Source organism: Gossypium hirsutum, chromosome A05 (assembly GCF_007990345.1).
Source record: "Gossypium hirsutum isolate 1008001.06 chromosome A05, Gossypium_hirsutum_v2.1, whole genome shotgun sequence".
NCBI lineage: Eukaryota > Viridiplantae > Streptophyta > Magnoliopsida > Malvales > Malvaceae > Gossypium > Gossypium hirsutum.
The window spans coordinates 85,561,448-85,578,493 of NC_053428.1; the positions used below are offsets into that span (position 1 = coordinate 85,561,448).

The following is a 17,046-nucleotide window of genomic DNA, read 5'->3' on the forward strand; positions in this document are numbered from 1 at the left end:
CCTCTATTTGAGTAGAACTTTACCCGTTGAACACATCGGAATATAATTCGGATACATGGATAACTTGCACATAAGTGCCATATATGCAATCAAGTAATCATGTAACCCGCCCATAAGCGAACTCGGACTCAACTCAACGAGCTCGGGCGTTCGCATCCATAAGTGAACTCGGACTCAACTCAACGAGTTCAGATGCCTAGTTACATCTCACGAACTCGGACTCAACTCAACGAGTTCGGACATTCGCATTCATAAGTGAACTCGGACTCAACTCAACAAGTTCGGATGCTCAACCATCCTAGTGACATGTCACTTGTATCCTAGTCTATTCCTAAGGTTCGAACAGGATTTTCCTCGAACACTTATCCTTGCCGTCTTCCGTAGAATGCCGAAATCAATACTCGGTAACAATTATATTTAACAAGTAGTTCACATAATTTACATATTATTTGAAATTAACCACAAAGCATACATTTCATAATAAAATTCAGCATAACATATAATTAACATCAATAACTTAAAATAACCATTATGCTACATTATTTACACATGAACTTACCTTGGTACCAAAATACAAAGATTTTGCAATTTAGTCCACAATCTTTTCTTTTCCTCGATTGAGGTCGATTCCACGTCTTTCTTGATCTAAAATAACACATTTAGCTTATTTAATACTCACATTATCAAATAATCCTTAACTCAAATTTTGGAAAAATTACAATTTTACCCCTAAACTTTTGCATATTTACATTTTTGCCCCTAGGCTCGGGATTAAACTTTATTCCTTATTCTTATGTTTTACAACATGCTGATGACTTTTCTCTTCTATGGCAACATCAAATTCTCACTCTAACATGTACTTGTGACTATTAGGTATTTTTACCGATTAAGCCCTTTTACTCGTTTTTGCTTAAAATCGAGTAGTACAAGTTGTCTAACATAATTTAAAACTTCATATTCTATCATAAAACATCAAAATACACAAATTTTACCTATGGGTATTTTTCCAAATATAAACCCTAGGTTAAATTATTGCTAACATAAGCTTTATCGAGTTACCTGGATCTCAAAAACATAAAAATCATTAAAAACGGGGCTTGGAATCACTTACTATGGAGCTTGGAAGCTTGAAACAAACCCTAGCTATGGAGAACCCTTGAAATTTCGGCCTAATAAAGAAGATGGACAAAAATTGGCTTTTAATTTTGTTTTTAATTCATTTTAATAACTAAATGACCAAAATACCCTTACTACTAAACTTTCCAAAAATTCCTTCCATGTCCTAATTTTGTCCATGAACATAAAATTGGTCAAATTTCTATTTAAGACCTCCTCATTAATATTCCAAAACAATTTCATACTAAAAACTTCTAGAATGCAAGTTTTGCAACTTATTCGATTTAGTCCCTACTTTCAATTTAAGCACTTTAAGCATAGAATTTCATCACGAAATTTTCACACAATCATGCAATCATATCATAAACCTCAAAATAATTATAAAATAATTATTTCTATCTCGTATTTATGGTCACAAAACCACTATTCCGATTAGGCCCTAATTCGGGATATTACAACTCTCCCCCTTTAAGGATTTTCGTCCTCGAAAATCTTACTGGTAAACAGATGTGGGTATTGATTTTATCATAGTTTCTTCAGATTCCCATGTAGCTTCTTCTACTCCATGCCTTTGCCACAACACCTTCACAAGTGCAACATTTTTATTCCTTAGTTGTTTGACCTCTCGAGCTAAAATCTTAATCGGTTCTTCTTCGTAGGTCATATCTGGTTGTAGTTCAATTTCTGTCGGTGAAACTACATGTGAAGGATCCGAACGATACCGACGTAACATAGATACGTGGAACACATCATGAATCTTCTCTAATTCAGGTGGTAATGCTAGCCGATATGCTACCGGTCCAACTTTTTCAATTACTTCATACGGCCCAACAAAACACGGACTTAATTTGCCCTTCTGTCCAAATCTAAGGACTTACTTCCACGGAGTCACCTTTAAAAATACTTTATCACCAACTTGAAATTCAATGTCCTTTCGCTTTAAGTCTGCATAAGATTTCTGTCTATCTGAAGCAGCTTTCAAACAATCTCGAATTATCTTCACTTTTTCTTCAATTTCTTTTATTAGATCAACTCCATAATCTGATTTTCCTTGAGTTCAGTCTAATACAATGGCGTTTGACACTTACGACCATATAATGCTTCATAATGTGCCATTTTCAAGCTCGTCTGATAACTATTATTATAAGCAAATTCCACCAACGGTAAGTATCTTTCCCAACTTCCTTGAAATTCCAATACACAACATCTAAGCATATCTTCAAGAATCTGAATTATTCTTTCTGATTGTCCATCAGTTTGTGGATGAAAAGCAGTACTGAAATTTAACTTCGTACCTAACGCGTCTTGCAACTTTTTCCAAAACCGCGAGGTAAACCTTGGATCTCTATCTGAAATAATCGATAATGGTATTCCGTGTAATCTAACAATTTCTCTAATATACAGTTCAGCCAACTTGTTAAGAGAATAATCCGTACGTACCGGGATAAAATGAGCCGACTTAGTTAATCTGTCAACTATTACCCAGATGGCATCTTTCTTTCCCGGAGTCAATGGCAATCCTGAAACAAAATCCATAGTAATCTGATCCCATTTCCATTCAGGAACCATAATAGGCTGGAGTAATTCTGAAGGTACTTGGTGTTCAGCTTTCACCTGTTGACAAATTAAGCATTTGGACACAAACTCTGATATATCTCTTTTCATTCCATTCCACCAATACATTTTCTTCAAGTCATTATACATTTTCGTACTACCCGGATGAATCGAGAAATAACCACTATGTGCTTCCTGTAGGATCTTTTGAATCAATTCCTCATTCTTCGGTACACAAATCCGATCTTTAAACATTAAGCACCCATCAGAACCAATCCTGAAATCTGATCCCGTATCAGCTTCACACTGTTTTCTTTTGGCTAGCAAATATTGATCATTTTTCTGAGTTTCAGAAATCTCTTGTAAAAACATCGGTCTTGCTCTTAACTCTGCTAGAATCGAACCGTCATCTGACATTTTCAACTGAGTGTTCATAACTCTCAAAGCAAACAACAACTTTCTACTTAAAGCATCGGCAACCACATTCGCTTTTCCCAGATGATAATCAATAACAAGCTCATAATCTTTCAATAACTCCAACCATCTTCGCTGTCTCAAATTCAAGTCTTTTTGTGACATCAAGTATTTAAGACTTTTGTGATCGGTATATACTCGGCACTTTTCACCATACAAATAATGTCACCAAATCTTCAAAGCAAACACCACTGCAGCCAATTCCAAATCGTGAGTAGGATAATTCCTCTCATGAGGTTTTAACTGCCTCGAAGCATAAGCCACCACTTTTCCTTCTTGCATGAGTACACACCCCAAACCATTTAGAGAAGCATCACTATACACCACAAATTCTTTACCTAATTCGGGTTGTACCAACACTGGTGCTTCAGTTAATAACTTTTTCAATTCTTCAAAACTCTGTTGACATTCTTCCGTCCATTCAAATTTAACATCCTTTCGGAGTAGTCTAGTCATAGGAGCAGCAATTATAGAAAATCCATTTACAAACCGCCGATAATACCCAGCTAGCCCCAAGAAACTTCTAACTTCAGTTACGTTTTTCGGTGGTTTCCAATCAACAATGGCTGAAATTTTACTAGGATCAACCCGTATACCATCACCTGAAACAATATGACCCAAAAATCCAACTTCCCGGAGCCAAAATTCACTTTTACTAAACTTAGCATACAGCTGCTTATCTCTCAAAGTTTGCAAAACTATCCTCAAATGCTCAGCATGCTCTATCTCATCTTTTGAATAAATTAAAATATCATCTATAAACACCACAACAAATCTGTCCAAGTATGGCCGAAATATGCGATTCATTAAATCCATAAACACAGCAGGAGCATTTGTCAACCCGAATAGCATAACTAAAAATTCATAATGACCGTACCTTGTTCTAAAAGTAGTTTTAGGCACATCCGACTCCTTTACCCGCAGTTGGTAATACCCAGATCTCAAGTCAATCTTTGAAAACCATGTCGCTCCTTTTAGCTGATCAAACAAATCATCAATTCTTGGCAACGGATATTTGTTTTTGATTGTCACCTTGATTAACTGCCGATAATCAACACACAACCTCATAGAACCATCATTCTTTTTCACAAATAACACGGGAGCACCCCAAGGTGAAAAACTCGGTCTCACAAAACCTTTATCAGTCAACTCTTGCAACTGCGACTTTAATTCCTTCAACTCTGCTGGTGCCATTCTATACGGAGCAATCGAAATCGGAGCTGTTCCTGGTATCAAATCAATACCAAATTCTACTTCCCTGATTGGAGGCGAACCCGACAATTCTTCTGGAAATACGTCCGCAAATTCACACACAACCGGCACTGATTCAACTTTCTTTTCAACTTCTTTTGAATTAATTACATACGCCAAATAAGCTTCATAACCCTTTCTCAGATATCTTTGAGCCGACATTGAAGAAATCACACTAGGCAATGCCTCTGATTTATCTGATTCAACCCGCAGAGTTTCACCATTTTCACACTTTAATTCTATAACCTTTTCTTTGCAATTTATTTTAGCATCATGCAATGTCAACCAATCCATACCCAAAATAACATCAAACTCATCAAACGGCAACAACATCAAGTCGGCCGGAAAGTAATGATCCCGAATCATTAAAGGACATTTCTTACATACTTTATCAACAGTCACACATTTGCCTAACGGATTCGACACTCTAATCATAAATTCTGTGTTCTCAACAGGTATATTCATACTAGACACCAATTTCAGGCACACATATGAATGAGTAGAACCGGGATCAATCAAAGCAATAACATTAACATTATAGAGAGAAAATGTACCGGTAATCACATCAGGTGAGGAAGCATCTTCACGCGCTTTAAATGCATAAGTTCTAGCCGGAGCCCTTCCTTCAGGTCTAACCGGTGCATCCCTGGCTACATTCTTACTGCTTGTTTCACTTCCAGCTTTTCTCGGATACCTTCCCCTCGAGTCTGCACCACTAGCTTTTACATTCTGAAATTTTTCTTTCTCAGCTCTCTCTGGGCAGTCTCTAATAAAATGATCCGGAGAACCACATCGAAAACATTCATTTGCTCTGCACGGACCAAAATGATTTCTACCGCACCGCTGGCACTCGGGTTTAACAAATCTCGAGTTCCCTACACTTGCTGCAGAAGTATTCTGAGATTTAGGACCCACATTTTGCTTCTTATAATTCCCATATGATTGTCCAGCTGAAGCTTGGGAACGAGGATTCATATTCCTTGACTTTCTAGGTTGCTGTGAAAATGAACTACTCATCGGTCTTTTCTTCCAATTTCTAGTCTCAGCCTCTACCTTTTTCTTTTCTTTAAGTAGTTCTTCAGCCTTGCAAGCTCGATCAACAAATACTACCATTTCTTTTAGTTCAAGTATCCCTTAGAAATACTTTAATATCTTCATTGAGCCCGTCTTCAAATCGTCGGCACATCTTGGCTTATGTAGGAACATATTCCCTGGCATACTTACTCAATCGAACAAACTCTCTTTCATATTCTGAGACTGTCATATTACCTTGCTTCAGCTCAAGAAACTCTTTACATTTCTGATCAATAAACCTTTCACTAATATATTTCTTCCGAAACTCTTCTTGAAAGAATTCCCAGGTTACCCTCTCTTTCGGTACCACCGAAATCAAAGTCTTCCACCAATTATAGGCTGAATCTCTCAACAAAGATGTAGCACATTTCAAACATTCTTCAGGTGTACAAGATAATTCATCAAATACCCGGATAGAATTTTCAAGCCAGAACTCTGCTTTCTCTGCATCATCATCAATATTTGCTCTAAATTCTTCAGCCCCTTGTTTACGAATTCTGTCAACGGGGGTTCTGTGAAATTTTATCATATCCATACCTTGAGGCATCGGGGGTACAGGTTGAGGAATTGGGGGAGGTGGGGGAGGTCGTACATTTGGGTTCGTACGAACGAACTTAGTGTACCATGCACTCATCATTTGGAGAAAGGCTTCCCGATCCTTTTCTCCTCCTCCCTGACCAACAGTAGGGGGTGGGTTTTCAGTCGGCGCTGCTCCTTCAGCCGGAGCTGGCGCATTACTCTCTACTTCATCTGCCACAGCTGGATCGGGATCCATTTACTATATAAAAAAATTCATTTCAAAAGGTCAGAAGTCATCACACTACCACAATTCATACATATGGCATGTATAGCAAAATCCGTACATACAACACGTAGTCCGAGAACTGACTAAACCTGCTCTGATACCACTAAATGTAACGCCCCCACGCCGAGACCGTCGCCGGAGTCGAGTATGAGGTGTTACTAAGCTTAATTTAACATATTTAGAACTTTGGATTATTTATTTCTACATTCACAGCTTTTAAGCTACTTGCATCACAGTCACAAGAAAAATCATATCTCGAGTTACAAAACTTGAAATCAAGATCCGTAAATTTTTCCTAAATCTAGACTCATATAAATATCTACTAATTTTTTTCTAGAATTTTTGGTTGGGCCAATTAGTACAGTTTATTAGTTAAAATTACCCCTGTTTCAGGACTTGACTGGTCTGACCTCTGTTTACTACGAACCACATTTCTCTCTGTAGAAAATCCATATGACTATGAGGTTTATTTCTCCTGAAACTAGACTCAATGAGGATTCTGATAATATAAAATAAACTACCTAATTATATCTTTAAAATTTATGGTGAATTTCTAAAGTTGGAACAGGGGATTCAGAAACTGCTATGACCCTGTTTCACTAAAATTCAAATATCTTGTAACATATAATTCCTTTACCTGTTTAATTTGTTTCATGTGAAACTAGACATAATAAGATTCAATTTTATATGTAGTCCATCACCAAGTTTAATTTCTATGATTTTTAGTAAATTTTTAAACTTGCGTCAGTGTTGCTGCAGTATTCTGTTTATGGCAAATTTCATCCCTTTTATGAGTTTTTATGCACTAAGTATCTTAATAATTTTCCTTAACATCAAATATAATCTAAACTAACTATTTTCATAATTTATCATTATCAAGCATTTCCTCAACCATTCCATCACCATACCATAAGATCATTTACACAAAAAAGGTATATTGCTATACATGCCATACTTAAATTTACAAGCCATTACCAAAAGTCTTCCGGATAGTGTGACTGAGCCTTCGACCTATCCCGACTCCTGAGCTGGCTTGTCCAAAACTACAATGAGTAAGAAGGAGGGAGTAAGCATAAATGCTTAGTAAGTTCATATGCAAATAATAAGTAACATAACAAACAGTCATACCAATCAACATTAGAATGTATCACTAAAACACATATCACATTTTTAATCATTTTTCATCATCTTATTACCTTATCGTGGTTGTATCAATACTCAACCCGAGGGTTAAATACATACCTGTCCAAAATATCCGTTTCACATCACTTACCAATATGTCTCTTTACACCTCAAATATTCCTCCATTTGAGTAGAACTTTACCCGTTGAACACATCGGAATATAATTCGGATACATGGATAACTTGCACATAAGTGCCATATATGCAATCAAGCAATCATGTAACCCGCCCATAAGCGAACTCGGACTCAACTCAACGAGCTCGGGCGTTCGCATCCATAAGTGAACTCGGACTCAACTCAACGAGTTCGGATGCCTAGTTACATCTCACGAACTCGGACTCAACTCAACGAGTTCGGACATTCGCATCCATAAGTGAACTCGGACTCAACTCAACAAGTTCGGACGCTCAACCATCCTAGTGACATGTCACTTGTATCCTAGTCTATTCCTAAGGTTCGAACGAGATTTTCCTTGAACACTTATCCTTGCCGTCTTCCGTAGAATGCCGAAATCAATACTCGGTAACAATTATATTTAACAAGTAGTTCACATAATTTACATATTATTTGAAATTAACCACAAAGCATACATTTCATAATAAAATTCAGCATAACATATAATTAACATCAATAACTTAAAAATAACCATTATGCTACATTATTTACACATGAACTTACCTTGGTACCAAAATACAAAGATTTTACAATTTAGTCCACAATCTTTTCTTTTCCTCGATTGAGGTCGATTCCACGTCTTTCTTGATCTAAAATAACACATTTAGCTTATTTAATACTCACATTATCAAATTAATCCTTAACTCAAATTTTGGCAAAATTACAATTTTACCCCTAAACTTTTGCATATTTACATTTTTGCCCCTAGGCTCGGGATTAAACTTTATTCCTTATTCTTATGTTTTACAACATGTTGATCACTTTTCTCTTCTATGGCAACATCAAATTCTCACTCTAACATGTACTTGTGACTATTAGGTATTTTTACCGATTAAGCCCTTTTACTCGTTTTTGCTTAAAATCGAGTAGTACAAGTTGTCTAACATAATTTAAAACTTCATATTCTATCATAAAACATCAAAATACACAAATTTCACCTATGGGTATTTTTCCAAATATAAACCCTAGGTTAAATTATTGCTAAAATAAGCTTTATCGAGTTACCGAGATCTCAAAAACGTAAAAATCATTAAAAACGGGGCTTGGAATCACTTACTATGGAGCTTGGAAGCTTGAAACAAACCCTAGCTATGGAGAACCCTTGAAATTTCGGCCTAATGAAGAAGATGGACAAAAATTGGCTTTTAATTTTGTTTTTAATTCATTTTAATAACTAAATGACCAAAATACCCTTACTACTAAACTTTCCAAAAATTCCTTCCATGTCCTAATTTTTTCCATGAACTTAAAATTGGTCAAATTTCTATTTAAGACCTCCTCATTAATATTCCAAAACAATTTCATACTAAAAACTTCTAGAATGCAAGTTTTGCAACTTATTCGATTTAGTCCCTACTTTCAATTTAAGCACTTTAGGCATAGAATTTCATCATGAAATTTTCACACAATCATGCAGTCATATCATAAACCTCAAAATAATTATAAAATAATTATTTCTATCTTGTATTTATGGTCACGAAACCACTATTCCGATTAGGCCCTAATTCGGGATATTACAATGGCCTTCAATACCAAGTATAAGATATTCTAACTTACTAATTTCTATTTGAATTTAAATAGTCTCTTCTCACCTTTACTTCATGGTTATAGTAAACCTTAACAATTTAATAAACTTAACATATCACTTTAGTTGTATTATTAAACTAATACATCATCATATTTTTTTCATTATTTCTAATAATAAGGTTTCAAATTATAATTTAGTTAATTGAATTTCTTATTTCATTTTTCTCTAACATCCCTTATCCTTTACAATCTTTACGTCTTATTTTACTAAGAATCTATCTCATATTATTTTCTATCAAGGGGGTTTTGAGGATGTTACAGTTAATGTATTGACACCACCCTATGTCATGCATAATATAAAATATAAAAAGTCTCACTGTGACAATAGTCCTCTGGCGTAGTCTTCAGAGATTCTTTTACTTCATCAACAAGCCTGGGAAGGAAAGGTAACTAAGTAAATTCAAAGAACTTAGTGAGTTCCAGAGGAAAACATTACAATAGTCACATATAATGCAACTAAATATTTCCAACTCAGCACGGTCACAAAGTTCTCTAGTTGGCGAATACCAAACACAGATAAACTATATACTAGACATTATTCCTTTGGCGTGCACTTTACGCCCATGCAATCATACAAACTACCTTCTTCATGTTAGACACAAACCTTAGTCCATATTCAGAGCCATATCATTCATTCATTTATTTTCTTTTGTCACAATTTGTCCATCTGGTTTGCAATAACACTTGCCCTACCAGAAGCTACACAACCATTTTCATTTATCACAATCTGCTAGTTCATTTCTTATTTCATTGAATGTAATGCCATGAGTTCAATTTCATATTTTAGATCACATTGTTCATTTCAGAAAGTAAGGAGTAGTGGCTTAAACACAAAAAAAAAAGGTTCTCACATTTTCAACACAGACGGGCCAAACTAGACTAATAACAACAAGCATCCATCATTTTTGCACAAATATTTTATCTTCATAGAATATGTATACTTACCTCAAATCAAACATAAACAAATGCATTACACACACATGGAATAAGAAGGAACTCACCAGAAAATGCAACAAGTTCAAATAGCAAGACTCTTGCCCTTATCATGAGAACCTTCAGGAGAGTCTTGAGCTATAGTATAAATAATAAAACTTATCAGACTGTATACTAGAAAACTAAACTAAACAAACTTGTAAGTAACATCATCACAAAACCCAGATTTAGGAAGTTTCCTTCCTTACACTCAAAACTGACGCTAAAGCATGCAGCTCAAAGGTCACGTAAATGGCCATGAAATAACCTAAGGTTCATTGATATTTATCAGGTGCTAAAACAATGAAGGATTTGGTTGAATACAAAGAACCTAAATCTTCAAGCAGCCTTCTAGTCTAAGGTTTTCAGAGAGAAAACTGCAGAGAAAGTTTGAGAAGAAAATATGGCATAAGAGAAAACGTAAAACTTGTTCAAGAAGCCTATACTAACTTTACACAACTATACACAGAAGCTGGGTTTAGTGGATAAGTCTGATTATCCAACTAAACTCCCTCGATTCCTATGACTAATCACTTTCTCTCTCGTCGAAAATGTGAGTCTTATTGACTACAATAACTTAGTTCTATTCTAACCAATTTTCATTTGTCTACCTAAATTGTTCAATCGGAGTAATAATATAATAAAATAATAAATAGTTCTTTAACTAAAGACTTAACATAATTGTCTAACAACTGGGGCGGTGTATACTCTACAAAGGAGTCTGCCAAACCACCAAGCTCGCCCAAGACAGATTTCCCCTAAAGGCGTACTCATAGACTTACATACTTAGTCACAATTAACACCTTACCCACTCAGATATTACTCTAAACACCATACTCCAATAAACAATATTTGAACACTAGGATTTCGCCAGGTGAAATGTTACACAGACGTTTAAGCAACACTGCTATGGACCATTGGATAACAGCTAGAGGTATCTTTAGATAACAAAATATTACATGCTCACATATTTGAGGTATGATAAGTTAAAGATCATCAGGTATACAGACTCCGATTTTGAAGGAATAATGATGTAAAATTTTGTCACTAGGGTGCAAATTGTGACAATACTTGGTAGTCCTTTATTCTAATAACAACAGGAGCAAATCAAAGTCAAAGCACATAGACTTTAAGTTCCTAGTTATTAAAGTAAAAGTTCAAAGTGGTTAGGTGCCTATAAAGCATATTGGGACAAATTCCATGATTACGGACTCGCTTATTAAAGGACTACACCCAAGGTTTGATAAGAGCACACTACTCATATGGTGTAATGTCATTTCGGGATAATCAGTTATAATGGGAGTTTGTAATTTTAAATACTTTTTTGTTATAGATAAATTTTTGGTTATTTCAACTTAAGGTTATTTTCTGCAGAAATAAAGTTTATTTGGTTTATTTACACTCTGATTTTGGTAAGGTTTGATCTCACTAATGCTAAGGAGGACCAGTTAAAAATAGGCATGTTTGGTTCACATTGCATGTAATTTTCATGTTACACATCGATACTTGATCTATGTCATTTGGTTATGTTAATAAATGTGATCAATGATGGATTTAGTTACTGTATATGTAATGAAAGTCGCATTGGTTCTATGTTAACATAATTAATGGACGAATTATTCGGAATAACTTTTGGATATGATAGTAAAGTTTTGAGTTCAAAAGGTTATATAATGACATGTAATTATATAGTAATTAATATATATATGGTCCAAGTGGGAGATTGTTGGAAAATATAGGCATCACATATATAATAATAGTAATTATATGTTATTATTTACTATCAGAAAAGATTAACCCAAATTTTGTATATATTCTAATAACTAATTTCTAATTGATGATGGACTGATTAAAAATTAGGGTTATGCAAAAGTTATATTTTAGCATTATACTTCTCAAATTACATATATGTAACTTTTCTAATATCACATTTTTAGAAAAGGAAGAGTTACTTTCTTTGAATTACTTGTATACTAATTTGAAAGATTAAAATTATAAGATTAAAAATTTCAAAAAATCAAATACATTTTCGCATTTAATTTTACTTTTATAATTTGATTAATAAAAAATTATATTAAATCTTGTTTTTACGATGGTATAAGCAGATTGCGCTCATGTGCTGTGCATTAGTGGCTTTTACATATCTTGGTGATTACCTTTTTTGCTGGAAATCCAAAAAGCAGCCAACTGTCAGCCGCCCTATTTCTAAACAGCCCTTGCCCCTATCCCTTATCAAAAGGAGGGAAAAAAAAAAGCTACGAATTTTATTTCTTATATCCTTTTATTTGTTTTGAACCTTTCAGACAAGTACAGATCAAAACCATTAGCATTTATATAGAAGAATTATTCTGTACTTTTGGTAGAGACTAACTGAGGTTGACAAATTATAACTTGCGTGTATGAATAAAAAATAAACCAAACTTTTGATCCTTTATTAATCTCTCTTTTTTTTTTTGAAAAATCCTTTATTAATCTTTCAAATGGTTGTGAAAGGGATGCCCTTGATTAATAAATTTTGGTCCAACCCACAACACTGGATAAAATATTAAAATACAAAGCATAATTATTTAAAATTAATAATGACATATGGGAAATGGATCATCAAATTTCCCCAACCAAACACCAGCCTTCTTCTTCCAATTCACGATCCAAAACAAACTTCATATCATCAACATCAACACCTTCATGTTTCTCATCATCATCTTCAGTCTTACCTTCATGATTTTCTACCTCTTCTTGAGATTGAGAACTCGCGTTTAAACCATCATTAACTACATGACATTGATCATCATCATCATCATTATCATAACCTTCATAGTCACTAGATAAATGGTCCAACATCCTTGCTGCTGAAAACCCTGAAAAATTCAAACCAGGCCTTTTATCAACCACTTTCCAGGTGACCAACCTATAGTTTGTGGCCATATCATTTGACCTAAACTTATGAGTACCCTTTGCCTTATCCTTGGACTTAAAAGCCGGGTGCATGTGACACCCTAGGCACCGAGGCCTACCGCATCGTCCGGTAAACTTGGAATGGTTAGTAGGCTCCACAGGAACTTTGGTGAACAACCCGGCTGTTGTAGGTGAATTGACCTGTTGAACGAACCGGGGTTCAGGTCTCGGATTCCATGGAGACGGGAGGACCCTGTACGTCCTAACCATACCATGTTGACGACCTTCCCTCTTCATTTTTGGTAAGAAAGTGATTGTGGGCTAAAAGGAATGATAATGGATGAGGATAAACATGGTTTGTGACTCTTTTTATATGTTTTGGATTTTGAAGGGACAAAGCTTGGGAAGCAAGGACTTCAAAATTCGGTCGAAGCTACGTGTGGAGAAAGCTTATAACAATAATTGATCGCAGTGACAGCTGAATATAATAAATTAAACAAATTGGTAAACTTGGCAAACAAGGTGTTGGAATTAGTTGCTTTCTTTGACTAAGTTGCTGCTGCCTTTTTTTTCTATATATATTAAAAAGAAGTCAACATTCCCTTTTTGGTTTAATTCTTCTATTAGTCCGTATACTATGTGAAAGTTCTGAATTTAGTTCTATACTTTAATTTAGTCATTTTCAGTCTCTGTACTTTTATAATTTTAAATTTTTAGTCCTAATCAAATGGTAGCTATTAAATTCATTAAGTAAAGTTCTACTATTTCTAAAATTGATGCAACAAACATATTATCAATTGTGTAATACAATACCATGTTACCTTGCTATTTCTATATATTACTAAAAAAATGAGTTATTAGATTTAATGATTGTCGCTTGTATTAAAATTGAAAATATGAAATTTAGAAAAATATAATGACTAAGAATGATTCAGTTAGAGAATACATACTAAATCTACAACAACACGTGTAATATAATATTGATAAAAGTATTTAACTAAATAAATTTAACTGTTATCGTTTGGTCAAGTCTAACATTTTAAAATTTAAAAACTATAAAACATAAATTGACAAATTTTAAAAATACAAAACTAAAATTAATTAAATTAAACTTTAGAAACTGAATATACCCAAACAATCCAAAATCTAGAATTTAGCCCAGTTAAACTAGGGAGTTTTAGGCCTCTTTCAAACTTACCCACCACCATTCAGCACCCATAAACGAATTAATGAGGCCTCAGCTCAAAGCCCATTCGACGTTTTTCTCTGGCTTTTCGCCCCCTTGCTTCAATGGAAAAAAACCCTATAGCAAAGCTCTAGAACCAACCCCCCCCCGGTATTTTCTCAGGAAAAAAAGAATCGATGGCCGCTTCTCTTTTAAACAAAGCATTAAAACCCATTAAACATCCCAACTTCCTCTCGGCCCTCCGTTCTCTAAATTTCAGTTCTATCGCCACCGCCCATGGCAACCCCTCCGACGGTCCATCTTCTTCTTCCTTCACATTCGACAACGCCAATAACAACAAAGAGAAAGACGATAATAGTATATACATAAAGCCACCGACTTCAAATGCGAGCACCGAAAAGACGACGTCGGTGACGATGCCGATGTCGTTCATGACTGGATCGATAGTTGGGAAGAGATTCTATGAGAAAGTTACTACGAGAGAGTCTGATGATGGAGTTGGATGGACTGTTATGCTTGATTATAGGACTCTTAAAACCCCTTCTAAAAGGCCTCTCAAGTTACCCACTTTGGCTCTTGCTAAGGCCATTGCTGCTGAATGGGAATATCAGGTAGATCATTTTTCTCTTCTTTTTTAATTAACTGTAATTCTTTATTTTGTTTTATAAAATTTGGGGCTTTCCTTTTGAGATTGAGTTTGTTGCTAGCTTAGTCTTAGTCTTTGCATTGGGTGTCTTTGGATTTTTGTTATGTGGTATGACTTGATCTTGTCTGAATTGGGTGTCGTTTGATGAATGGTAACTTCAGAATGTGGATAGGGTGAATCCAAAAGATGTAGTCTATATGTTTTAGTTGATCATCTTAGGTCCAATTGTGAAGTATTGTACAAAGGCGGTTCCGTGAGTTTTTTAATGACTAATAAGATGTTAATTGTTTTTAGCAAACAGATGGAATCAGACCCTTTACGATGCCATTGATGAAACTTGCTTGCACGGCGCTGGAAAGAGTTCCTCTCACACGCACGAAGATCATTGAACATCTGATGAAGAAATTTGATCAGGACTTAGTGTTCTGTCGTGCACCAGAGGATAACACTTTGACGGCTGGTGTTCATGGTGTGTAGGTTATTTCATACTTTGACTGTATCATATCGTACTTTGATACTGAATCATCAGGCATGTGCTTGATGGAAAACCAAATTCCTTTTCGTTTTGTCTCATGATTATATTATTGATTCAGTGTGAACACCAAAATGCAATAATATCTGGCATTGTGGCTTTTTTTTTTTTTTTTTTGCAGCAAGGCAAGTTGAGAAAGTTGATCCTTTACTTTCTTGGTTAAATTCTGAATTTGGCTTTCAGCCTATTGTGTACTCTAGCTTCTTTGGTGGGAAGCAAGGGGAAGGTCTCTCAAAGGCTGTTGAAAACCTTCTGAAGAAGACAGATGACTGTGAATTGGCAGCAATTGATGCCCTTGCAGCTGCGGCACATTCATTGGTTATTGCTCTAGGAATTTTTCGTGGTAAATTGCAGATTGAGGAAGCAATCGAGTTGATTAGACTTGAGGAAGATTTGCAGGTTCTTTTCATTTCAGTAAAATCTATTATGCTAACACATGCATATGCATGTATATATCATGTAACTTGAGACATCTCTTGTATGTTTGTAGGTGGATAAATGGGGTTTAGTAGAAGGTGGGCATGACGTTGACATTGCTGACCTCAAGGTACAAATCTCATCAGCAACCGTGTTCCTTGGTCTTTCTAGGAAGAACTTTTTTCATTGAGGAAACCTCGAGGCTACGAAAGCTTTTTTTTTTACTATAAATTCATATCTCCTAATGTGATACTAAGTGTTGTAAGATTGATGATTTTATTGAAATAAATTAATAATTGAATACGAACGAATTTAAGTGCCTGCCTTTCATCGACTTGTGGTATTTCTAATGATAGAAGACTCCCATTTGTGTTATACAAGGAAAGGTGATTGTGTGCCTAGGGCCTTGAAAACTTTAATCCATTCTTGTGATCTTGCTTTGCAGTAGCAGACATCTCTTCTTTGCAGCAATAGGTGCACATCGGTGGCTGTCTCTCAATGTCACAATTACAGCAAGCTGTATCACAATCATTGTTGCAACCTGTTTGAACAAGATAACTGAAATATTAGAGCCGGACTCATGTCTTATGCATCGATGTGCATGAAAAATCCATGTTTTTAAGAAAGAAAATTAGCATGAAATATGATCTAAATAAAGTGGATGATCCAAGTTTAATCACATCACCTGTAATGGTTACATACTTTGGTGGCTCAAAGCCGACTGAAAGGCAATTGCTGGCTTGAACGACATTAGAAAAGATGAGGGCAAAAATCCATGTTATTATTACCCACTTCACCATTGTAGAACATACTTGGAAGGTGAAGTTCTCTCTTTGGCACCTGTTTTGATATATATATAATTCTGCTTAAGTCTCATAGATGGTGGACCTAACTCGTTACGTTAGAATTTGAAAATGGAAAGTTCACTTTCATACACTTTCTGCGAGTATATTAATGATTCATCCCGAAACTATGATGATCAATGATAATCATCCAAACCAAGCCAAGTTCTTATTCTTTCGGAACATATATAATAAGAGCCACAATGATTGAATGCAATGTTTGTGTAGTTAGTTACTTCAGAAGTAATTGTTTACTATAATTTGTTTTGCTTTCTACTATAGTTGGTAGGAAATTAGATGGATACTCAAAACTCCGAAATCTCTAGCAAAAACAGCAT

General features: G+C 35.1%; 2 protein-coding genes across 2 annotated transcripts; one reads left to right on the forward strand and one right to left on the reverse strand.

The window, feature by feature from the left end:
• Nucleotides 1-12,611: 12,611 nt before the first annotated feature.
• LOC107961147 (uncharacterized) lies at nt 12,612-13,521 on the reverse strand. The gene has a single exon (XM_016897371.2). The coding sequence runs from the start codon at nt 13,380-13,382 to the stop codon at nt 12,792-12,794; it is 591 nt and encodes a 196-aa protein (XP_016752860.1). The 5' UTR covers nt 13,383-13,521; the 3' UTR covers nt 12,612-12,791.
• Nucleotides 13,522-14,307: 786 nt separating this feature from the next.
• LOC107957093 (ATP synthase mitochondrial F1 complex assembly factor 2) lies at nt 14,308-16,169 on the forward strand. The gene is made up of 4 exons (XM_016892518.2): nt 14,308-14,882; nt 15,212-15,386; nt 15,571-15,848; nt 15,940-16,169. The coding sequence occupies exons 1-4, from the start codon at nt 14,448-14,450 to the stop codon at nt 16,054-16,056; spliced, it is 1,005 nt and encodes a 334-aa protein (XP_016748007.1). The 5' UTR covers nt 14,308-14,447; the 3' UTR covers nt 16,057-16,169.
• Nucleotides 16,170-17,046: the final 877 nt, after the last annotated feature.

What these genes read in the sequence shown, in the direction of transcription:
- LOC107961147 (XM_016897371.2), bottom strand. Translation starts at nt 13,382, where the DNA reads ATGAAGAGGGAAGGTCGTCAACATGGTATGGTTAGGACGTACAGGGTC.
- LOC107957093 (XM_016892518.2), top strand. Translation starts at nt 14,448, where the DNA reads ATGGCCGCTTCTCTTTTAAACAAAGCATTAAAACCCATTAAACATCCC. An exon ending in CTGCTGAATGGGAATATCAG is followed by an intron (nt 14,883 to 15,211) that starts GTAGATCATTTT and finishes AATTGTTTTTAG; the next exon opens with CAAACAGATGGAATCAGACC. An exon ending in GACTTGAGGAAGATTTGCAG is followed by an intron (nt 15,849 to 15,939) that starts GTTCTTTTCATT and finishes GTATGTTTGTAG; the next exon opens with GTGGATAAATGGGGTTTAGT.